The following is a 25,247-nucleotide window of genomic DNA, read 5'->3' on the forward strand; positions in this document are numbered from 1 at the left end:
AGAAATGGGAAAAATCCATCCTCAAAAGGAAAATAAACTAGAAACCAAGTAGGGGTTACCTTGCAAACAGACCATCTGCAAGAGGCAGAGCTAACTGCTTAGGAAGATTTCTGAGTGGTCTCAGAAATAGCAATTCTGAATCTGCATAGCTTCTTGTTCTTCCAGGGCATGAGAGAAAGAATAGGCCTGCAGAGATGGTTTAATGCAACTTCCTCCCCCCACCACCCCGCCAGCCAAAAAAACCCCAAAACAAACAAAAAACCCCCTTCATCTTTGAAGAATCATTCAAAATTCCCTGGTTTCCCCTGTAGCAGAGGAACTAATGATAATAATGATAATGATGGTATTTGTTAAGCGCTTACTATGTGCCAAACACTGTTCTAAGCGCTGAGGTAGATACAAAGTAATCAGGTTGTCCCCCATGGGGCTCACAGTCTTAATCCCCATTTCACAGATTAGGTAACTGAGGCAAAGAGAAGTGAAGCAGATTGCCCAAGGTCACACAGCAGATAAGAGGCAGAGCCGGAATTAGAACCCACATCCTCTGACTCCCAAGCCCAGGTTCATTCATTCATTCATTCAATCGTATTTATTGAGCACTTACTGTGTGCAGAGCACTGTACTGAGCGCTTGGGAAGAACAAGTTGGCAACATATAGAGATGGTCCCTACCCAACAGTGGGCTCACAGTCTAGTTCTTATGATACTCTCCCAAGTGCTCAGGACAGTGCTCTTTACAAGCTCTATGGATTGATTGGTGTCAACTGTAAACCTTGCGAAGGCAGAGAATGTATGATTTCATTATGATGGACTTTTCCTAATCTTAACATGGCACTCAGTAAACCTTAATAAATGTCAATGATGGATTATTTTATGTGGGATAACAAGAGTCTGTTAGGATTATAAATGTCTACTCCTGTAAGAGCAGTTTTTGAAAGCCAAACTTCTCAAATCCTGACATTTGAAGCTAGATGACAACCTCCTCTATGTAGTATCTTGTCTCCCAAGTGCAACATCAGTTGTTGATAATTACAAAAATGCTTGACAGATTATTAGTGTATGTCACTAATTTCAAAAGAGACAAGTCCCACAGTGCTGAAAGAAAAATCAAAAGATGGTCTTCACTATTATGGGTCTAGTGGTTTACTGACTGAGGAAAAAAATGCTAAGTAGAAAGGTAGAGAGGTCAGTGCCATTCCACAGGGATCAAATATTTGGTATTTATTTAATGAGTTACCTTCATAACCAGAGTGCACCTTTTCAGCAAGCAAAACACAACAAAGCTGTTCCTCTGCAGCCTGCTTATCTTGTGCTTTGATAAGATACGGAGTCATGCGGAATGGATGGTAGCAAATCTCATTTTCATGTTCTTTCCCACCACTGTATTTGAAAAGTGAAAAAAGTGCACGGTAAAAAACCTGAACATTAACAGATATTAAATATAAACTGAGGTTCTACTTTCCCCGCTCATTTCAAGAGGGATGTGGTCCTACAGTTTGAAAGGGAAACCTGTCCCCTCCCTAAACACAGGTATCTAAGTCAGGTAACATTGGGGCTGTTCTCTTCTTAAAACATGAATTTATGAAGTGATTGTGAAGCAAAGAAAGCACTCTATCACAGACTACTGTCTCTCAACAAAGAAGCCCAACAATGAAAACACAGTTCCTCTAGACTGTGAGTTCCCTGTGGGCAGGGATCTACCTACCAATTCTACTGTACTGTTCTCTCTCAAGTATCTCGTACAGTAATAATAATAATAATGGCATTTACTATGTGCAAAGCACTGTTCTAAGCACGGGGAGGTTACAAGGTGATCAGGTTGTTCCACGGGGGGCTCACAGTCTTAATCACCACTTTCCAGATGAGGTAACTGAGGCACAGAGAAGTTAAGTGACTTGCCCAAAGTCACACAGCTGCCAAGTGGCGGAGCCGGGACTTGAACCCTTGACTTCTGACTCCAAAGCCCGTGCTCTTTCCACTGAGCCACGTTGTTTCTGCTTCTCCAGTACTCAGTACACAGTAATAAAATAATTATGGTACTTGTTAAGGGCTTACTAGGTACCAAGCATTGTTCTAAGCCCTGGGGCAGGTACAAGTTAATTAGGTTGGACACAGTCCCTGTTCCACACTGGGCTCAAATTCTTAATCCCCATTTTTTACAGATAATAATAATAATAATGATGATGGTATTTGTTAAGCGCTTACTATGTGCGAAGCACTGTTCTAAGCACTGAGCACAGATGAGATAACAGGCACAGAGAAGTTGAATGACTTGCCCAAAGTCACACAGCAGACAAGCGGTGGAGCCAGGATTAGAACCCATGACTCTTAGGCCCATGCTCTATCCACTTCACCAGCACTCAAATACCATTGATTGATTGAAAACAAATGAACACCTAGTCCAGGGGAGGTGGCTGTTGGCACTTACCCAATGTCACTTGAAAGAATGCTCTTGGGTGGGTAAAAATTAAGTCGGGGAAAAATAATAAATCTTTATAACAAGGGAGGCATATCCCTTCCTGCTTCCATTACTCCTTCAGTCTTCCTTTAACTTCTTGTAGTGAGTGGTACCAACAGAGGCACAGGTCCTTCTGGGCTATACAGAGCTGAGCCCAGGAAAATTGTTCATTATGGAAGAGTGAGCCCCTTCTAGACTGTGAGCCCGTTGTTGGGTACAGACCGTCTCTCTATGTTGCCAACTTGTACTTCTCAAGTGCTTAGTACAGTGCTCTGCACACAGTAAGTGCTCAATAAATACGATGGAATGAATGAATGAATGAATAAAAGAGTGCTGCACCTCCAGTTCAGCTTCCCCACTGCCATTCTGGGAGGGAAGGAAGGCGGGATGCCAGACGCCCATTTTCTCCTCTGATCCAGGAGAAGCTCAGAAAACGGCTGAAGAAGCCGTTTCTATTTGCAGCAAAGGAGACTGTAACTGCCATACTTGATTCTGCAGCCTGCTCTCATTCCTCAGCCACCTCTTTTTTTGTTTTTAATGGTTATTTGCTAAGCGTTTACCATGGGACAAACACCATTCTAAGAGCTGGGGTGCAGCCAAGGTTCATCAGGCTGGACACAGTTCCTACCCTGCACCCCTAAGCAGCATGGGGTAGTGGACAAAGAGCCTGGGAGTCAGAAGTCATGAGTTCTAATCCCAGCTCTTCCACCTGTCTGCTCTCTGATCTTGGGCGAGTCACTTCACTTCTCTGAAGCTCAGTTACCTCAACTGTAAAATGGGGATTGAGATTGTGAGCCCCAGGTGGGACAAGGGACTGTATCCAACCCGATTTGCTTGGATCCATCCCCGCACTTAGTACAGTGCCTGGAACACAGTAAGCACTTACGTACCATAATTATTATTATTCTCATGCCTTCATCTTCATTCTCACCACTGGCTTTAAAACCCCTCCTACCTCACCTCGCTACTCTCCTACATCCCAGCCTGTGCACTTCGCTCCTCTTACGTTAAACTTCTCACCATACCTCTATCTCATCCATCTCGCTGCTGACCTCTCACCACATAATAATAACAGTGATTGTGGTAATTGTTAGGCACCTACTACGTGTTAGGCACTGTAACTGAGCACTGGGGTGGATACAAGCAAATTGGGTTGGACACAGTCTGTATCCCACATGGGGCTCACAGCCTTAATCCCCATTTTACACGAGTTAACTGAGTCCACTGTCCTGCCTCTCCCTCTGTACATCCCACAATGACTCTCCCCCTTCTTCAAAGCCTTACTAAAAGGCACATCTCCTCCTGGAAGCCTTCCCTGAGTAAGTCCTCCTTTGCTCCTCCCCCCCCCAGTCCCTTCTGCATTTCCCTGATTTACTCCCCTCTACTCATCCCTCCTCAGCCCCACAGCACTTATGTACATATCTGTAATTTCATTTATTTATATTAATGGCCGTCTCCTCATTTAGACTCTAAGCTCGCTGTGGGAAGGGAATGTATCTCTTATAGTGTTCTCTCCCAAATTCTTGGTACAGTGCTCTGCACACGGTAAGCGCTCAATCAATATGATGGACTAACTGAAGGGGAAGAGAGTACAGGCAAGGCTCCAGGTGGTGGTGGGGAGTGGCAGTCCCCGGGGTGCCAACCCCGCTTTGAGCAGCATGGACCTTGGCAGATAAGGATTTGAGTGTCTGGCTCATAGGTGGGAGTAGGGAGTTCAAAGATGAAGAGGTGTAAAGCAGGGAAAATTTGATCAGGATACATTAAACATTGGCATGCCAGAGAAAAATGTGCAGGCTAGGGCATTTTTGAGAGTAATTTACAATCCTGACTCAGACAATAGAGTTTTATTTATTCTTGGAAGAGGGGATACCTAAAGAATCCTTTTTGCTTCTTATGAAAGCAATCCCACACAAAAAAATAAGATAAAAAATTAAAATGAAGGGTCAATATTGTGGAGAGTAATTCATTGGCCCCGAATTAGCTGTGGGAGGGGATGCCATTATTATTATTATTATTATTATTATTATTGTAACCTCCCCAGCACTTAGAACAGTGCTTTGCACATAGTAATTGCTTAACAAATGCCATTATTATTATTATTATTATTATTATTGTAACCTCCCCAGTGCTTAGAACAGTGCTTTGCACATAGTAAGTGCTTAACAAATGCCATTATTATTATTATTATTATTGTAACCTCCCCAGTGCTTAGAACAGTGCTTTGCACATAGTAAGCGCTTAACAAATGCCATTATTATTATGATTATTGTAACCTCCCCAGCGCTTAGAACAGTGCTTTGCACATAGTAAGCGCTTAACAAATGCCATTATTATTATTATTATTGTAACCTCCCCAGCGCTTAGAACAGTGCTTTGCACGTAGTAAGTGCTTAACAAATGCCATTATTATTATGATTATTGTAACCTCCCCAGCGCTTAGAACAGTGCTTTGCACATAGTAAGCGCTTAACAAATGCCATAATTATTATTATTATTATTTAGCTCAAATGGTAGAGCGTTCGCTTAGCATGCAAAAGGTAGCAGGATCATTGCCCTCATTCTCCATCTGTTTTAGAGAAGCATCGTGGCTCAGTGGAAAGAGAACGGGCTTGGGGGTCAGAGGTCATGGGTTCTAACCCCGGCTCAGCCACTTGTCAACTGTGTGACTTTGGGCATGTCACTTAACTTCTCTGTGCCTCAGTTACCTCATCTATAAAATGGGGATTAAAAGTGTGAGCCCCACGAGGGACAACCTGACTACCTTGTACCCCCCAGCACTTAGACCAGTGCTTTGCACATAGTAAGCGCTTAACAAATGCCATTATTATTATTATTATTATTATCATTATTATTCACAGACTCTGCCCATCAATCCTGCTCAATTTATGCATTCCTTTCTGATCCTGAAAGTTTAACACTTTATCTCACCTGACACGACAGAAGAAAGATTTCTCCTCCATGCACTCTTGGGAAGATGATTCTAAAAGAAACAGAACAAAAAACACACTTCATTCATCACAAATTGAGATTACATTAGAGTTTTTGCTACGTTTCCACTACGCTAACTATATAATGAACTCATGATTACACCTTTCTTCAGATGCTTACCCACTCCTTTGCAAATACTCAACGATGGCAATCTAGAAGGTGTAGTTGAGCTATAGAACACACTAACATCATGAGGTGCCAAGAATTCCACAAATTTGGCATCGTGAAAGGTATCTCTTTTACACTGAAGGACTGTTGCAGCCTGATCAGAGATGTACAAAATTTTTCCAGTCACCAAGGACACTGCCACTGCAAACATATCCTAAAAATTAATAAGATTAACATAGTGACAAAGTTCAATTCATTCATTCATTCATTCATTCAATCGTATTTATTGAGTGCTTGCTGTGTGCACAGCACTGTACTAAGCGCTTGGGAAGTACAAGTTGGGAACATATAGAGATGGTCCCTACCCAACAGTGGGCTCACATCCCCTGCACCAATGCACCCAAAGTAGTACTATTCTAAGGAAATGAAATGGCAAATTACACTCAAAGCAAGGAGCAAAGGGGAGGAACAGAATGTATACATGGCTGCAAAAGCAGTTTTTAAAATAAAAGAGTTAAGTAATATTTAGATAAACATACAAGAACTTATTCATGAAGTCACAGTTCTGGTTATTAACTATAAACCTCAAGCAGAATTGAAGAGGCAGAAATCCAAAGGTGAAATGGCCTTTCAGATCCTAAATTCACAAGATTTTCCTTAGTATTTTTTTTTGATCAACCAACCAATGGCATTTATTGGGTGCTCACATGTGCACAGCACTGGTACTAAATGCTTGGGAAAGTACATTATAATAGGGTGCAAGCACTTAGTGCAGTGCTCTGCACACAGTAAGTGTTCAATAAATACGATTGAGTGAATAGGGTTCGTAGATGTGCTCTCTGCCCACAAAGGGCTTACAGTCTATGGAGGAGATAGGCATTAAAATAAATTACAGCTGGGGATAATGGTAGAACATAAAGATATTTACAGAGTGTTGTGGGGCTGGGGTGAGTATCAGTTTGCCTAAGAGGTACACAGCCAAGTGCATAGTTGATAACAAGGGGTGCATGGATAGGGGAAATGAGAACAGTCTGAGAAGGCCATTCGGAGATGTGATTTTAGGAGGATTTTGAAGGTGGAAAGAGCATGGTCTGTTGGATATGAAGGAGAAGGGTGTCCCAGGCCACAAGGAGGATGTGGAGGAGGGGGATGGATGAGACTCAAGTTCATTCATTCAGTCGTATTTACTGACAGTTTACTGGGTGCAGAGCACTGTTTAATAGAGAGCAGGTCGGTGTTTGAGGAGCAGAACGTGCAGACTAGGCTGTAGGAGATCAGAGAGTTAAGGTAGGGGGAAGTGAGCTGACTGAGTGCCTTAAAGTGGATGGTAAAGCTGATGGTTTCTGTCTGAGGGGAGGTGCAACCACTTGGAGGTTCTGAGGAGGGAGGATATGTGGACTGACTGGTTTTTCAGAAAAATGATCCGGGAAGCACAGAAATGCTCCAATTTTACAAATCACTTACTTCTCAAGAAACATTTCCTAGTATAAAAGTATACTGCCAGCAGTGGATCAGCAAACCCATTACAATCAAGCCAGTCTTCCACAATTAATAGTCAAATTGCACCTTTAAATTACTCTTGATTGAAGATAAATGATCTGAAACTTACCACATTTTTCATTATGTATTCAGAAGTAATATTTTCAACTTCATCCACTGTGTAAGAAGAAACTTCAAGGGTGGAGGGATGGTTTTCATTTGTCATTAACAACTGGTAATAGTCTTCATTTGCTGAATGGGGGGGAACAAAGCTTTCGTTACCACGTGAAAACAAAAGTCAGTGAAATTCAACGTGCTAGACAGTCATTAAACTTTTGTAGCAAATTGAAGGTGTTCTAATTTTAAAGTGTGCCAGAGTTTCTCAGTGTCAACATCCTGCTACTCTCCGAGAAGGAAGAACTGACCATGGGAAGCTTAGGAGGGAAGAAAGAGGAAGCAGAGAAGCAGCATGGCCTAGTGAATAGAGCATGGGCTTGGGAGTCAGAAGGACCTGGGTTCTAATCCTGGCTCCACCACTTGTCTTCAGGGTGACCTTGGACAAGTCGCTTCATTTCTCTGTGCCTCAGTTACCTCATCTGTAAAATGAGGAATACGATTGTGAGCCTCATGTGGGATGTGGACTTTGTCCACCCTGATTAGCTTGTATCTATCCCAGTGCTTAGTAAGTGCCTGGCACAAAGTAAGTGCTTAACAAATGCTATTTTTTTAAAAAAAGAGGGGAGAACTGGATTGCCATAGCTCTCTACCGGATCTTTTGTCCAAGCTACCCTGCAGCCGCAGCTCCTCTCTGCTAGGTTCATGCCAGGGGGGTAAGTTTTTCCTGCCGAACAACTATATAAGGCATTCCATGAACTGGACGGCCCCAGCCGGAATCCTGGCTAGTGTGGAGAACACTGCAGTGACCTTTAAGGCAATTCCCCAGTGGGACACGGCACTACGATGCGGCTACTAAGGCTGTCGTATACAGACACTGCACAGAGAACCCTGGCCCACGTTCCGCAATGAGCTGTGCCTCTGCCTATCGGTCAGTGGCGTTACGCAGAACTCTAGTGCTAGAATCCATTCCTCCGTGCACATTCCCAATCCTGGGATGGGATCCTTCATCATCTCCCACACCCTGCCTCCATCCATCTTCTCTCTGGCTTCCTCCTGGTGATGATGATGATATCATTCTTAATGGGATCAAAGCGATGGAGATTTGTGTAACATCACTCTTGACCTGCTCATGGAATGCCCAGTGATTCTTACGTTAGAAACTCTCACCACTCCCACTGCCAGCAGATATAACCCCCTTACATATGTACAAATACATATAGAAATATACAGACATGGTACAGTTAATCACTAGCTTGTAAATTTGGGGTATAAAAAAAACCAATTTGCACTAGCCCTTTGATTTTCAGCCCATTCCACAGTACTTATGCACATCTCCATCTGTAATTTATTTTACTGTCTATGAACTCTATTTTAGTGTACTCTCCCAAGCACTCTGCACATAGTAGGCACCAAACAAATGCCAATGGCTGATTAACTGCATCAATAAGGATCACACAACAAAACTGAACAGTTAGATCTTTCTTCTTCAGTCTAAAAAAATCAATTACCTAATCATTCAGATGTTACGCATTTTGCTCTTCGATTCAACATTTCGGGTTGTGATCTCAGAGACTATTTCTGTGTAGTTTTTTTAGTGCCCCACAACCTAAATGGATAAATACCTTTTACTTGTTTAATGCTTCTAAGTGCGTATTTCAGTGTTGCTAAAGTGCTGGATTTGCCTTTAGTCTTCTTGTCAGGAGGGAGGTGGACTTTCAGTTCCTTCAATGTTTTTATCAATTCCTTCTGAGTTTTAGCCTTGGCTGACTGCTCACTGCTACCAAAAATAGAGAAATCAAATATTAGGATTGACATTGGAAAAAAAAAAGTTTTGTTTTTATTAAAACACTCCTGTAGCTATATGATAGTCTGTTTGGAAGTTACGAAATGCCATTTTCACAAATATTCTGAAGACTCCTCTAACACAAAACCTACTCTTTGTAACAATCTCATCCATGCCCCTCCCAACCCCTTGCCCACATCCTCCCTTCTTTCTTCATATCCAAAAGACCACCACTCTCCCCACCTTCAAAATCCTCCTAAAATCATATCTTCTCAAAGCAGCCTTGCCAAATTAAGCCTCAATATTTGTAGACAGGTGAATTCCTAAAAAAATGGGGTTGTATTGCGGGCTATGTTTCCCATAGATTTACCTGTTGTGAGTTAGGATGAATTTCAGAGCTAATCTTAAAATGACAACTAAGCACCATGGAAAATTTTTCCCCTTCACCTCCTCATCTAACCACAGGTCCTCCCCTCCTTGATAGGATCAGTTGGGGAAGTCCTCTTTGAATAAGAATTATGATAATACTAATGATGATGGTATTTGCTAAGCACTTACTATGTGCTGGAGTAGATAGAAGACATTCAGAGTAGACACTGTTTAAGTATAGGCAGTAGGGTGTAATCCCATTTTATAGCTGAGGAAACTGAGGCACAAGTGTGAAGTGACTTGCCCAAGAGCACACAACAGATAATGGTGGAATAAGGATTAGAACCCAGGTCCTCTGACTCCCAAGCCTGTTTTCTACCCATTAGGCCACACTGCAACCCTTTGAAGCAGTCTGGTATGAAGGACAGTGAAGGATGAAGAAAATTGTTTAGTGGAGAGGTGCAGGGAAGTAACCAGAAGAAAACAGGCAGAAATTGACAGACAGATTGCCTGAATGGAGCAGAGATGAGATCTAACAATTGAGACTCAAGCCATTCATTCATTCAATCATATTTATTGAGTGCTTACTATGTGCAGAGGACTGTATTAAGCACTAGGGAGAGTACAATATAACAATACAGACACAGTCACATTGCCTGCCCACAACAAGCTTACATTCTTGTACTTGTACTTCCCAAGCACTTAGTACAGTGCTCTGCACACAGTAAGCGCTCAATCAATACGATTGATTGATTCTAGAGAGGGGGAGACAGACATTAATATAAATAAATTACAGATGTGTACAAAAGTGCTGTGGGGCTGGGAGGGGGAATGAATAAAGGGAGCAAGTCAGGGCAACGCAGAAGGGAGTGGGAGAAGAGGAAAGGGGCGCTTCGTCAGGGAAGGCGTCTTGGAGATGTGACTTCAATAAGCCTTTGAGGGGAGGCGGGGACGGGGAAGAGTAATTGTCAGATTTGAGGAAAAGGGGAGCTTCATCAGGGAAGGCATCTTGGAGATGTGACTTCAATAAGCCTTTGAGGGGAGGCGGGGAAGGGAAAGAGTAATTGTCTGTCGGATTTGTGGAGGGAGGGCATTCCAGGCCAGAGACAGGACGTGGGGTAGTGATCAAAGGCAAGACTGAAACACAGTGACAAAAACATTAGAGGAGTGAAGTGTGCAGGCTATGTTGGAGTAGGAGTAGCGAGGTGAGGTAGGACTGGGCAAGGTGATGAATGCTTTAAAACCAATGGTGAGGAGTTTGTGTTTGATGTGAAGGTGGGTGGGCAACCACTGGAGGATTTTGAGGAGTGAGGAACCATGGCCTGAACACTATTGTAGAAAAATGATTGGGGCAGCAGAGTGAAGAATGGACTGGACTGGGGAGAGACAGGAGCCTGGGAGTTAGAAAGGAGGCTGATGCAATAATCCAGGTGGGATAGGAAGAGATACTGTATTAATCTGGTAGTAGTTTGGCTGGAGAGGAAAGGGCAGATTTTAGCAATGTTATGAAGGTGGGGCCAACAGGCTTTAGTGATGGATTGAATATGTGAGTTGAAAGTGATGGGAAAGTCAGGGGAAGGACAGGGTTTGCGTGGGCAGATGTTTTGGCCATACTAAACTTGAGGTGACAGAAGGACATCCAAGTAGAGAGGTCTTGAAGGTAGGAGGAAATGCAAGACTACACAGAGGGAGAGAGATCACGGCTGGAGATGTAGATATGGGCATCATCCACATAGCGGTGGTAGCTGAAGCCAGGGGATGGGATGAGGTCTCCAAGGAAGTGGACATAGATGGAAAATAGAAGGGAACCCAGAACTGAACCCTGAGGGACCCCACAGTTAGGGGTTGGGAGGCAGAGGAGCAGCCCAAAAAGGAGAACGAGGATGAATGGTCAGAGAGATAAGAGAACCAGGAGAGGACAGTGTCAGTGAAGTCACGGTTGGGTAACGTTTCCAGGAAAAGACAATGAACAGAAGTTACTCTCCCTCTAGAAGGTGACAACAAGCTGAAGAGGTGAGCCCACTGCTGGGTAGGGACTGTCTCTATATGTTGCCAATTTGTACTTCCCAAGCGCTTAGTACAGTGCTCTGAACATAGTAAGCACTCAATAAATACGATTGATGATGATGATGATATGCCATACATCTCACCCTGAAAGTAGGTACCAAAACTACAGGTTGGGGGGAAAAGGGGCATGGATTCTGTGAGCTCATTGTTGGCAGGGAATGTGCCTGTTTTTGTTGTACTGTACTCTCCCAAGCGCTTAGTACAGTGTTTTGCACACAATAAGCACTCGATAAATAAGACTGAACAAATGGACTCGCGGACTACAGTCAGGGAACTGAACAAATAGACAAGGGCACAGAATAGGGAGGGGAAAAAACTCAAGCAGCCACAGGGCTTGCGAGACAAAGATACAAAGTGGTCGGGGTTTGGTATGTAGTCCATTCCCCGTTGAGCCTTGGACCTGGACAGATCCAACCCAAAGATCAATCAATGATATTTCTCAAAACCTTATTGTGTGCAGAGCGCTGTACTAAGCATTTGGGAGAGTACAATTTAACGGAGTGGGCAGACACGTTCCCTGGCCGCGAGTGATTCTAATCCCACTCTGCCACTTGTCCGCTGTGTGGCCTTGGGCAAGTCACTTAATTTCTCTGGCCTCAGTTACCTAAGCTGTAAAATGGGGATTAAGACTGTAAGCCCCAAGTGGGACAGGAACTGGGTCCAACCTGATTAGTTTGTACCTACCCCAGGGCTTAGTACAGTGCCTGGCACACAGTAAGCACTTAAAAAATGCCATAAAAAAACAAAATGAAAAAAAAAGAAGCCACAAGCTTAGTCTAGTGGGGAGGATATCGCGGTTCTGACTTCTGTCCAGACCGCACTCCCATTTCTTACTGAGAGGGATGAGGCAATTAAGATACTGGAAAAGCTAGGGGTTTTTATACCTCACGGTTCCAATTTTGTGGGGAAGATGAGCCCCATTACACTCACAGAGTTAGTGCCTTGATCCAGATAAAATATGGTGAATCCCTGAAATAGACTGTTATATCAGTGAGGTCTGGGAATGGGAGCTGGCTAGAACGCTATTAGAGGCGGACCAATATACAACTCAATGGTTGAACAGAAATCAAGGCTAGTGATGAAGAATACTGACAGTGATGATGACACTTCATCAAAGAAGACTGCAAGACTAAGTCTGGATAACTGTCAGGACTGTGGTGTTTATGACAAAAATCATACAAATTAGGTTTAGTGGCTTGTTTTCTCCAGTAATAAATATGCCCTTATAAGAACTTTAAACTTCCAAATTTGGGGAATTCTAATCAATTTTACCTGCATCCACTTGTAGACAGATTATGATCAGAGTTGGCAACCATCAGTGTAAAAGCATTTGAACTACAAGGACAAGAACCAAAGGGTACAAATTAGAGTATTCTCTTTCTCTCATACACACATTTCAGGAGCTAATTACAGAGGGAGAACAACAGTGCAAAAAATATGAACCTGTGCATGAATAATCAACCATGTCACAGATTTAACATTTACTAAAGAGCACCCAACTCTAGAGATCATTGCTACAAATACTTTTATCACAAATTTCTTGGATGTCTGTATATGTAGAAATTATCTGAGTGAAATTTTTAAACAAAAACGTACATTAGAAAATTAAAGTTAGGCAGAAATGATGTTTCTATTTTGATCACTGTGAACTATTTAAGGGGGAAAAAGTTATACTGATACACATAAAAAACATTTTGCGAGACATTCTATTTACTTACTAATCAGACAGACAGCAGCATCTCCAATGTCATAATTACTGTATTATTAGGCAGGTGTCAGGTACCCCTGAGACACTAAAAATATAAGTCTCATTAAAGACCATTAGAAATCAAAGCTACTGTGAACATGTATTGAATATTAAGGTGTGTTGGGGAACGAAGCCAGGGCATCTCTGCCACCATCCTGGGCACCGCTAATACTCCTTGCCTATGTCACCTTTCTGGGTGTCCGGAGCAGTGGAAGAAGTGATGGGAATAAGGTGAGGAGGTGCCTGGGTCCACAATGCCACTCCACAGAACTTACCTCCAACCTAAAAAGAAACCAGAAATGGCACCAAAAAAACTTTAGTGAATTTTGCTGGCCATCTTTCCTTTACATTGTACACTCCTTTAGGTCAGGAGCTGTGTCTCACTTTAACTGCACTCTCCCAAACACTTAGAATAGTAATAAAAAACTAGTGGCATGTGTTAAGCGCTATGCGCTAAGGGCTACGCTAAGCACTGGGTAGACACAATCAGACCAGACTCAGTCCATGTCCCATGTGTAGCTCAACGTCAGAGAAGGGAGGGAGAACAGGCACTTAGTCCCGATTTGACCAGTGAAGAAACAGGCATGGAGAACTCAAGTGAATTGCCCAAAGGCACGCGGCAGGTGAGTGGCCCAGGAGGGCTTAAACTCTGAGCCTCTTGATTCCCACTACGCCACACTGCTTAGAACGGCCCTCTCCCCACAGAAGGCAATCAAGCAATCCAACTGAATGATTTCCCCGAATCTCTTGCTGTTGTCTCTCCTTTGCTCTGCCTGGAATACCACTCTGGGCTTCAGAGAGGCTTCCCGGAGCTTCTGTGACCTTCGGTGACTTTCCTTCCTTCCTTATTCTCCAGCTGGCAGTGTGGTGGGAAAGCCTGGGGGAGAGCGGTAAACTAGGCAACACATAAATCTGGCCCTCCCCTGGGCAGGATGAATGGGAGGAGATGATTTTGGGTGGGCCCTGGTTCTAGGAGTTCTAGTGGAGCCAGGGACCTCCGGGCCCTACTCTTTGAATTGAAAATTTCTGGATCTTTACATTAAAAAATACTGTTTTCCAAGTACTTGGGTGAAATGAAATAATACATTTGAAAAATCCGGGAACTTTTCATTAAAAAGCTAGGTTTCATCAAAAACAAATTACCTTTCAAGAATAAAAACAATACCTTTTGTGACTGTCCAAAGTTTCAACCAGCATTGCTGAATCTTTTCCGTTTTCATCAGATTCATTGCCATGAGAATCATGCCCACTGAAATAGTTTTCATTTGCTTCATTTCCACTAAAATCATTGCCACTCGATCCACTACTCATTTCAATGTCTTCTTGAAGAGCATCCTGATTTTGCCTGGGTTGCATTTGGTCATCAATGGCCAGGTTACTAGGGTCATGAGAAAGTTCTGCAAATCCATTCATTTTGAGGATCTCAATTTAGCTGGCAGGCTGTGGGAGAAACATTGTTTTTCAAAAGTTCATTAAAGTGTTGAGGTATCTCCTTTAGCTTCCTCATATACAATCTCAGGATTAAGTACAATATATTTCAATGAATTGAATGGGAAAAATTGAAAGAGAATCTTAAGTCTATATTCACAGTTGTATTCTTATACAAGATTTGCCTTTTCAAATATAAATTGTGGTCTTTAAGAAAAAGCAAACGTAGCCAAGTCAAGTTAAAATATTGCCTCTTGAATCTCCCAATTAGAAGAGGGCCCCACAACTTAAAAGCAAATATCAACCTGAGCTTGGGGCTTTACAATCGTAATATAAAAATTAAGGATGCTAATAAATGTTAACTCTGTTGACAATATTCAATATACATTTCCTTTTTAATATTAATTCAATTCAGTTTCAGAAGAAATACATGTCTCAAATTTTATTCTGAGTTTTCCACCCCAAAATGCTTCAGCAGCTTTCTCAAGTCAATCAATAGAATTTACCGAGTGCTTCCTATATGCACAGCACTGTACTAAGCGCTTGGGAGAGTACATTGGAGTTGGCAGACATGTTTCCTGCCCACAAAGAGCTTACAGTCTAAAGAGGGAGACAAACACTAAAATAAATTAAAGATATGCACATACACACTGTGGGCTTGAGAGTGGGCTGACTATCACATTCTTAAAGACTATGGATTCAAGTGCAAGGGTAATGCAGAAGGTAGAGGGAGTTGGGGAAATGAGGGCTTAGTTGGAGAAGGCCTCTTGGAGATGTGACTTCCATAAGACTTTGAAGGTGGGTAGAGTCGGGGGTTCTTTTTGTATTTTTTTATGGCTTTTAAGCACTTACTACATGCCGGGCACTGTACTAAGCACTGGGGTAGATACAAGATAATCATGTTGGAAAAAATCCATTTCCCACATGGGGCTTGCTATCTTAACCCCCATTTCACAGATGAGATAACTGAGGCACCGAGAAATCAAGTGACTTATCAAGGTCACAAAGCAGACAAGTGGCAGAGCCAGAATTAGAATCCAGGTCATCTGGCTCCCAGGTCTGTGTTCTATCCACTAAGCCATGCTGCGTCATTGAACCTCACAACAGGTAAGTCTCTGGGAAACATATCCACAATATATACACGTTTTTAAGGATCATATCATGGAATACACCTGTATTTGGAATATTGTGAAGGAGGGTAGGGTAAGGGGGTTGTCAGAGAACTGATGGAGTGAAGAAGCAGTGGATGTAGACAACGGATGGGGTGATAACTTGAGGGTGCCATGAGATCAAAGGGTTGGTTTTTTTTTTTAGGATGGGGGACACAAGTATGTTTGAAAGCATTGAGGATGAAGGCATTGGAAAGTGAAGTTGAAATTGGTGGTCAGAGAGGGAAGAAGGGAGGGAGAAAATGTCTTAATAAGGTTTGAAGGGATGGGGTCGGAGGTACAAGTGGAGGGGGTAGATTTTGAGAGGAAGTGGGTGGTCTCTTAAGATACTGCTGGGAAAGAGGGATGAGCCAAAGAAGGGGCAGGAGGAGGAAGGCACTGGAGAGAAGCAGGGGAGAATTTAAGGAGATCACACCTGATGGTTTCAATTTTATCAATAGAGTATGTGGCCAGGTCATTAAGGGCAAGAGAAAGGCGGGGAAGGGAGGGGGGAGGACAGGGAGACAAGGTTTGAGTTGGGGCCTAAATGTCTAAAACAGCTGGTGCAGGCCATGGGCATCAGAATCAGTAAGGATGGAGAAATAACGATGCCGGGCAGATGAGAGGTCATAGTGTGGATGAATTTTAGATGGATGTCAACCTTATGTCTGGATTTCCCACCAACACCACTGTGCAGCTTTGTTGTGCCCAGGAGTGGAGGAAGCAGACTATCGAGGTGATTCGGGGCTGGGGCTGAGTGGTATGAGATTTGGGAAGGAACAGGGGATCGAGGGAGTTGAGTTCACTGGAGAGGATGCTGTTGAGGATTGTTAATTTGTGCATCAAGAGAAGGTCGTTTGGGTATGGAGACCAAATGTGGCACGTTGACTTGAGAAAATTGGAACGGGTCAAGAGATAGGAGGAGGAACAGAACTGATTTGCAGGGAGGAGGTGTTTGGGAGAGAAGGCAGGGGAGAAGGTTGTGTCCCTATAATAATAATAGTAATGATGGCATTTGTTAAGTGCTTACTATGTGCAAAGCACTGTTCTAAGCACGGGTGGGGGGAGACAAGGTGATCAGGTTGGCCAGGTTGACCCATGTGGGGCTCACAGTCTTAATCCTCACTTTATAGATGAGGGAACTGAAGCACAGAGAAGTTATGTGACTTGCCCAAAGTCACACAGCTGATGAGTGTCAGAGCCAGGATTAGAACCCATGACCTCTGACACCCAAGCCCGTGCTCTTTCCACTGAGCCACGCTGCTATAACTATTACAGCCTCAGCTTAATCAACTGTACAATGGAGACATCTCTCACAGTGTTGGGTGAACATAAGGTTAACGTAGTTCCTAACAATGACAGTGCATTTCATATGACTAAATTGAGCCTACTTCTATACTTACACATCTTACCTTCCTTGTGAAATTAAAAAATGATTTTTAAGATTTTTTTCCTCAAGTTAATATGCTTTCCCAGCATTGGAAAAGTGAAGCACGAAATTAAAGACATTCAGGACCACAAAACAAAGGTTCTGTCCCTGAAAGGCAACAATTTCCTCCAAATATAATATACTGAATATATAAGCAGCATGGCTTAGTGGAAAGAGCACAGGCTTGGGAGTCAGAGATCGTGGATTCTAATGCCAGCTCCGCCATTTGTCTGCTGTGTGACTTTGGGCAAGTCACAACTTTTCTGAGCCTCAGTTACCTCATCTGTAAAATAGGGATTAAGACTTTGAGCCCCAAATGGGACAACCTGATAACTCTGTATCTAACCCAATGCTTAGAAAAGTGTTTGGTATATAGTAAGCGCTTAACAAATACCATCCTCATTATTATTATTATAAGCACTTGAAGAAGTTAGTCTCCTGAATTAATCCCAAGAAAAGAAGCTTACACAAAAGTCAAACTAGGATTTGGGCAAAATACTTTGCAAGATGTTTTCTTTCGAAAATTTTACATTAAAAAAACTCCAAAAAATAGTAAGGAAGGAGGCAGGATGAAAAGAAGAAAATGGAGACAAAGATATTCATGGTGGGAGATGTAGCTAAATGAAATCGTTCTGTACAAATGTTTGCTTGACAACTGGAAGTTTGATTGTTGTAATTCTTTTGTTTCAAGTTCTTGGAAACAACATCTTTTCTTATTTAAATAAACATGCATGTCTGAGATTGCTTTATAACTGGAAAAGCAAAGGGTGATTTGGATTGGCAGTTATATTCCTTTGCAAGTAAATTCCTAAAGCTGAAAATCAATGAGCTTCAGGAATTTTTTTTTTCCTGAAATCATTAAGAAAAGGATTTTCCTACTTAAAAATAAGGTTTCTGGGCTGCACAATCTTATCGATTCAACTCAAACACAGGTAAATGGATGTAGAATTGTACCCTGTATTCCATCAAGAAAAAAATCCAGGCCAACAAACCTGAGTGAAAAAATTACTAGCGCAAAAGACTTCTGAAGTAGCTCACTGATTTGAGATGATCTGGATCTCACAATGTGCATAAAATTAAGTAAATCCAATGAGCTAGGGGATACGCTAGTAGCCACAATCAGCAAATTTAACTTCTCAGTTCAGCCAGACTGCAAGGGAGAGATATTCTGAAGCTGTTCCCTCACAGCACAAATTTCATTGGATCAGTTGGGGAACACTTCAAAGGCTTCTAAAGACTGAACCCTCTAAATTCAGGCAGATTTTGGACATAAAAATTAAGATTTTCGAGGGAGAGAGAGAGATGCCAGCTTTTAGCATGACTAGCCCCTGAACTAACTACAGTATCGCTAACTATACTAGCATTTTTTTGGTAAAAAGCAACTGCTCTTACTAATACTCTAGTCTGTCTCAAGTAACCAAAATACCAAAAAACTCCAATGTCACTTTTCATACAGTTTCTTGTCCACACAATTTCAATAAGACTGGCAACAAGCAGTAAGCTATTGAGCTATCTGGTCAGTTTATTTTTATTAGCTTACTGGCTATGGTAAACTTTGATTCACACATTTTTCGGATGAGTTTCATTTCAAGGTAATGGGGTAGGACCACAGTCCCTGTCCACACAGCGCTCACAGTCTACTGTATCTCCATTTTACAGATGAGGTATCTGAGGCACAGAGATGTTGTGACTTGCCCAAAGTCACCAGCTGACAAGTGGCAGAGCCGGGATTCAAACCCATGACCTCTGACTACAAAGCCCGTGCTCTTTCCACTAAGCAACACTGCTTCTCTAGCACCATGGGCTAGTGGAAAGAGCCTGGGCATAGGAGTCAGACCTGGGTTCTAATCCCTCCTCAGCCACCAGCCTGCTGGGTGACGTCGGGCAAGTCACAATATTTCCATGCCTCGCTTTTCCTCCACTGCAAAATGGGGATACAGTAGACTGTGGGCGCTATGTGGACAGGGACTGTGGTCCTTCCCCATTACCTTGTATCTACCCCAGCATTTAGAACAGTGCTGGACACATACCATTAAAAAAAAAAAAAACCCACAGCTTTACTCAAACCCATGGCATCAGATGCAGTGTGAGTTATTGTGAATGTGAAGTTCTTTTGGCACAGTGGATTATTTCCCAATTCTGGGACTGTTATTGTCACAATCTTTTAGATATGAATCTAAAAAGCATACCTCAGTCACTAAGCTTTGATTTAAAATCCACAGCCAAACATTTCCCCGAAGAAGTCAGGGAATAGCTACTGCTAAAAAGACGTCATCTATATATTAACCTGTGACTGCATGTTGGAACAAAAGTGTAATCTTCATTAAATGACTCAGTGAAAATACATTTAAAAATTTACTCTCCAAGAAAAGGAATGAGAATTTGAGGTATCAAACCCCCGAAAAAACCACCAAATCCCTTTTGTAGTCTTCTAAACTGGAAATGTATACCAGAAAAAAGTTTTAGCTCATGGAGGCACTTACCTCAAACAAGCTTCAGCTTCGGTGGAGTGCCATTTGCTCCTTGTTTAGAACTACAAGAACCGTTCGGAGGAAGTTGTCATACTGATTTGCAGCACCAGTCGAAACAAACAGCTGGTTGACTGGCTAAGAAGGATCGAGCCTGCCAAAAGCATTCCTCTTAGTCATTCTGTCATTTCCTTTTGAGAAGCATCCTACCCAGTGGCATAAAAGATGCAAGACAGAACAATGACTGGAGAAGTATAGGGAGGAGTGTTGCCCAAGTTAGCCGTGCTTTACTTCCATCTGTTCATCTCTCTCTGACAGAATAATTGAGTAGAATCCTTCCTATCAGTCTAGACAGTGCAACTAGACAGCAATGATTTTCTGAGGCAAATTAAAGGAAAAACGGATGATTCGTCTTAAGTCACCGATTCAAAATTGTCTACTTCAATTAAGAACTTTTTCCTAAGTGAGAAGCAGCATTGTGTAGTGGATAAAGCACAGGCCTGGGACCTATTGTCTGCTGTGTGAACTTGGGCAAGTCACTTCACTTCTCTGTGCCTCAGTTATTTCATCTGCAAAATGAGGAGTACGACTGTGAGCCCCATGTGATACACTGACTGCGTCCAACCTGATTACCTTGTATCAGTGCTTAGAACAGTGCTTGAGATGTAATAAGTGCTTAAATACCATCATTATCATTATTAATTTAAAAATATGTACCTAAGTGCTGTGGGGTTGGGGTGAATATCAAATGCCCAAAGGTCACATATCCCAAGTGCATAGATGACACAAATAGAAGGAGCTGGAGAAAAGAGAGCTTAATTAGGGAAGGCTGATTGCGAGATAGAAGTCAAAAGACTTTTACCTGAAACAGACTTTCAACTCTTCTTTGTGCTGGTTTCATAGATAGTTACACAAAAGGAGACTAATTGTTTGCCAACTTGTTTCCTTGGAGAGAATATGAAAGGATTAATGCTTTTAGGTTTGAAAGGAATGCTTTAAGATAGTCTATGAAAGGCACTATAAAATATCTATGATAGGGTGGTTGAAAGTCGGGGGGAGGGGGGGGGAATATATGCGCTACAGAATATGTTATTTTAATGGTGCCCGGTTCCCATTTAAATTTTCATTAAGAATTATAGTGGTAAGAACAGTTATCAGAAACGTTTTGTAAGTAGGCATGAAAATCCCATATGTCCCAGAGTTCTCCCAATTCCATTCACCCGTTCCTCCCACAGCTTCCACCCCTAAATAATGGCATCCTTTTCTTCCTTCTCTATTTTGCGAGCACGATTCTAAGCTATTCTCATTTTGCAGTTCAGAATCTAGCAAAAACTTAACAAAATTCTTAAGAATGGGAGCAAGCCTAGCTCTGTTTTTATCAGATTTTCTCCTAATATTTCATAAAAAAGTTTTTATTTAAAATTCCCAAATGCCTATTTACCGGTAAACTTCTAGTTTAACAAAAAACCTATGTGGGAGTTAATGAACCTTAAACTTCAATCCAAATTTTCTGAAGCACTGGAACTGCATGTCAGTTTGGGTAGCGCCTATTGCATATTCCTCAAGATACTTTAAATTTATATTTTTATGCACCTTCCTTATTTCTACAGAGATGTTTTTAATTCATCTCTCATACTTGGGCTATTTATCCCTCAAAAAGGAATTTTTAAAATTCCATTTCTGTTTATAAGCATCATAGCCCCAGAAGGAATGTTTTATCATGGCAAAAGAGAATCTTAAGGAGACTGACATCTTATCGATTTGAAAAATGGGTTAGATGATAAAAAAAGTTTTACAAAACCAAAAATGTACACTTTTTCTACTCCCACCCAGAAGCCTCACTTTCACGGAGTTGCTCAGGAAGAGCTGACCTCCTGCTGTGGCTTTTAATTTCAACTATCTCCAAATGACAGTAAACTCTGAATTATTCAGCTGTTGTTTATCCATGCTCAAGAATTCCTGTGCCAAAATTTCAGAAATCAGTCAATGGTATTTACTGAATGACTACTGTGTGGAGGCTCCTGTGTTAAGCCCTGGACAAGAACAAACAGGCATCCAGGATATTGCCCCTGCATAATAAACTGTGGCATTTGTTAAGCACTTACCATGTGTTAAGTACTGAACTGAACCCTGGGGTAGATACAAGATCATCAGGTCAGATCTGTCCCTATTCCTCAAGGGACTCACAGTCTAAAAGGGAGGGAGAAATGTTTGACTTGAATCCCGGCTTTTTACAGATGAGGACCCAGAAGCAGAGAGAATAAACGATTTACCCGAGGTCACCCAACACCACGTAGTGCACCTGAGACAGTTCCTCTGACTCCCTGCCTTCGCTCTTTCCTCTAGGCCACACTGCTAAGTGATTGTATTGGTGTATTGTACTCTCCCAAGTGCTTAGTACAGTGCTCTGCACAAAGTGCTTATAAATACAACTGAATGAATGATAACTGGATTGCCAGACTGTACTGCCTCAAGTTTTGGCCACATCATTAAGCACATAAAAGTTCGAGTTCCAGTAGATCTTTTGAGCCCCTCTAGACTGTAAACTCATTATGGGCAGGGAAAGTGTCTGCTAATTGTGTTGGACTGTACTCTCCCAAGCACTTAGTACAGGGCTCTTCACATACTAAGTGCTCAATAAATGCCATTGATTCCTGTAGGTTTCTAAAATATTAAAGATGATCACTCATGTTTTTAAATATCTTGGAATACAGTGTTTATTAAACAATTTAATAATTTAATATTAAACACTGTATTCCAAGATATTTAAAAACATGACTGATCATTTTTTAATATTTTAGAAACCTACAGGAATGGTAGAAGGCAATGTGCTTATGATAACTGTTTTGGCAAATGTATGAAGTACATTTTCTGCAAAAGAAGTGCAACATGACAATGTTCCTTTCCCTGTCACCTACCCATCTCAGGATACAGACTAGGGTGGGGGGTGGAGAGGGACTGGGGAAAGCAAGCCAATGTGGGGTCAAAAGGGGAGCCATCATCAGCTGGTGAGCATGACTTGTGATGGGCAGCTCTCATGGCAAAATCCTTCAATTTCATTCAATCGTCGTATTTACTAAGCCCTTACTGTGTGCAGAGGACTGAACTAAGCCCTTGGGAGAGTACAATACAACAATACACAGACCCATTCGACTTGGTCACACCGGAGCAACGGGAATCCTCCCTCCTGACCACCCAAGCTTCCGTCATCATCATCATCATCAATCGTATTTATTGAGCACTTACTATGTGCAGACCACTGTACTAAGCGCTAGGGAAGTACAAATTGGCAACATATAGAGACAGTCCCTACCCAACAGTGGGCTCACAGCTCGCATTCGTCCATCCACCCTCACTGGGTAGCATGAGTGTCGGGAGGAAACTTTGCTGGGATAAACACAGTGGGTAAACTGAATCACTTCATTCTCTGACCGACACGCTCATACCGTAAGCGTCAAGATGAGTGGAAAGCAAAAACAAAATTATATTGCCATAACTGAGAAGTTAGAAGCCTATAAACAAGCTTAAAATAGGAGGCTCGATGACCTCAAGAGCAGGTTGATTTGGCATCAGAGAGTGAACAGCTGTCCACGTTCAAGAAGGGAAGACTGAAACCATCAACTTCAGCTAAGATGTAGAGTTGTGTTATATCAACAAGCAGAAAATCGTGGAGATCAGTGTACATGGAGACTGACCAGGGCACGGTTAAAGGGTTTCACCAGAAATCAGCATATTGCGAGTCGGACTTGGGTCTAAAATATGCAAGGCAGACAGGATGTTTTCCACAACCTAGAGTTGGAGGAGAAATCAATCTACAGGCATATCCCAGAAGGCAGTCATGATTTCTTTGAAAATATGAATGCTTTGAGAATAGCGTATGACTTAGTATTCATTCATTCAATCATATTTATTGAGTGCTTACTGTGTGCAGAGCACTGTACTAAGCGCTTAGGAAGTACGAGTTGGCAACATATAGAGACGGTCCCTACCCAACAATGGGCTCACAGTCTAGAAGCTCTTTTTGCATGCAGAGCAATGTACTAAGCACTGGAAAAGAATACCCAGGTGAATATTAGACACAGTCCTGGTCCCTTGGCGGGGGGCGGTGGTATCACAATCTAATTTGCATGTTATATTGGGATTTGCTCCTAAACTTCTGGGAAACTAATATAAAATTTCTTTATGTGCTACATACTGTTGCATTAAGCATCACACTACTGTTTAATACTTGTTGACGGGATTCCACGGATGATAACAATGATGATGATGACTTGGCTATTTGTTAAGCGCTTCCTAAGTGTCAAGCACTGTACTGAGGGCTAGGATAGATACAGTATAATCAGGTCAGATGCAATTCCTGTCCCTCACCAGGCTCACAGTATAAAGGTAAAAGGGAGAACAGGTACTGAATTCCCATTTTACAGATGAGGAAACTGGGGCACAGAGAAGTTAAATGACTTGCCCAAGATGACAGTGCAGGCAAAGGTCAGAGCTGCGATTAAAACTACAACGTCCACTCTCAACATTAGCTAAATGAGGAGCTGGAGTAGGATAATGAATCGTTGCACGAGACTGAAAAGTAGAAGCTTCTTTTATAACTGCGGTAGAGGTTTTTCAACTTGAGTGAAGTATTTGTTCAGTTTCGACTGAACATCAGCCTTCTTGTCTTCACTTAGCAGGCCAACTTCTGAACACTGCTTTTGACTCCCCTCTCCATCCAGGCCTTACACCATTTTTATAAATTGGAAGCAGCGTGGCTTAGTCAGAAGGACCCAGGTTCTAATCCCGGCTCTGCCACATCTGCTGTGTGTCCTTGGGCAAATCACTTCACTGGGCCTCAGTTACCTCACCTGTAAAATGGGAATTAAGAGTGTGAGCCCGATTAGGGACAGGGAGTGTGTCCAACCCGATTAGCCTGTATCTACCCCAGGGCTTAGAACAGTGCTTGGCACATAAGTACCATAATTATTATTATTAAGTACCATCTCTCTTTAATATAAATGCAAGAATTCCTAAACCCCAAATCTTTGTTGATGGTGAAGAGGCCATAACGGTGTCACAGGTTTTGGCATTAATAACAAACACAATTATTATTATTATTGTTAAGTGCTTACTGTGTTCCAGGTGCTGTACTGAGAGCTATACAAGCAAATCAGGTTGGACCCAGTCCCTGTCTCACATGAGGCTCACAGTCTCAATCCCCATTTTACAGACAAGGGACTGAGGCACAGAGAAATGAAGTGACTAACCCACGGTGCCACAGCAGACAAGTGGCAGAGCTGGAATTAGAACCCATGACCTTCTGATTCCCAGGCCTGGGCTCTATCCACTATCCCATCGCATCTGACGAGAGGCAGTGGAGTGTCAAGGTGTCAAACCCTAACATGGAATCTCTGGGTTGTCTGGATCATGGGGTGGCTGTAACCTGGGTTTGCCTGTCATTGTCAGAATGACACCCCAGAAGGAAATCACGGCTGACTGTAGATTCATTCAATCGTATTTACTGAGCGCTTACTGTGTGCAGAGCACTGTACTAAGCACTTGGGAAGTACAAGTTGGCAACATATAGAGACGGTCCCTACCCAACAGTGGGCTCACAGTCTAGAAGATGACTTGACAAGTGAAAACTGACTGAGTGAAGTCAAGACTGACTTGAGTG

The 25,247-nt window shown here is 42.3% G+C and overlaps 1 protein-coding gene across 1 annotated transcript in view; it reads right to left on the reverse strand.

Moving 5' to 3' along the window:
- The window catches only part of PER2 (period circadian regulator 2), a 62,600-nt gene that overhangs the window by 33,009 nt on the left and 4,344 nt on the right, over window positions 1-25,247 (reverse strand). Inside the window, exons 3-11 of the mRNA XM_038764427.1 lie at window positions 20,451-20,533; window positions 19,604-19,794; window positions 14,281-14,555; window positions 12,641-12,703; window positions 8,772-8,926; window positions 7,163-7,284; window positions 5,566-5,767; window positions 5,386-5,437; window positions 1,237-1,379 (exon numbers count right to left, since the gene is read on the reverse strand). Coding sequence (XP_038620355.1) covers window positions 1,237-1,379; window positions 5,386-5,437; window positions 5,566-5,767; window positions 7,163-7,284; window positions 8,772-8,926; window positions 12,641-12,703; window positions 14,281-14,528 — 985 coding nt within the window. The 5' untranslated portion in view covers window positions 14,529-14,555; window positions 19,604-19,794; window positions 20,451-20,533. The remainder of the gene's footprint in view (window positions 1-1,236; window positions 1,380-5,385; window positions 5,438-5,565; window positions 5,768-7,162; window positions 7,285-8,771; window positions 8,927-12,640; window positions 12,704-14,280; window positions 14,556-19,603; window positions 19,795-20,450; window positions 20,534-25,247) is intronic.

This window comes from Tachyglossus aculeatus, chromosome 1 (assembly GCF_015852505.1).
Source record: "Tachyglossus aculeatus isolate mTacAcu1 chromosome 1, mTacAcu1.pri, whole genome shotgun sequence".
NCBI classification, from domain to species: domain Eukaryota; kingdom Metazoa; phylum Chordata; class Mammalia; order Monotremata; family Tachyglossidae; genus Tachyglossus; species Tachyglossus aculeatus.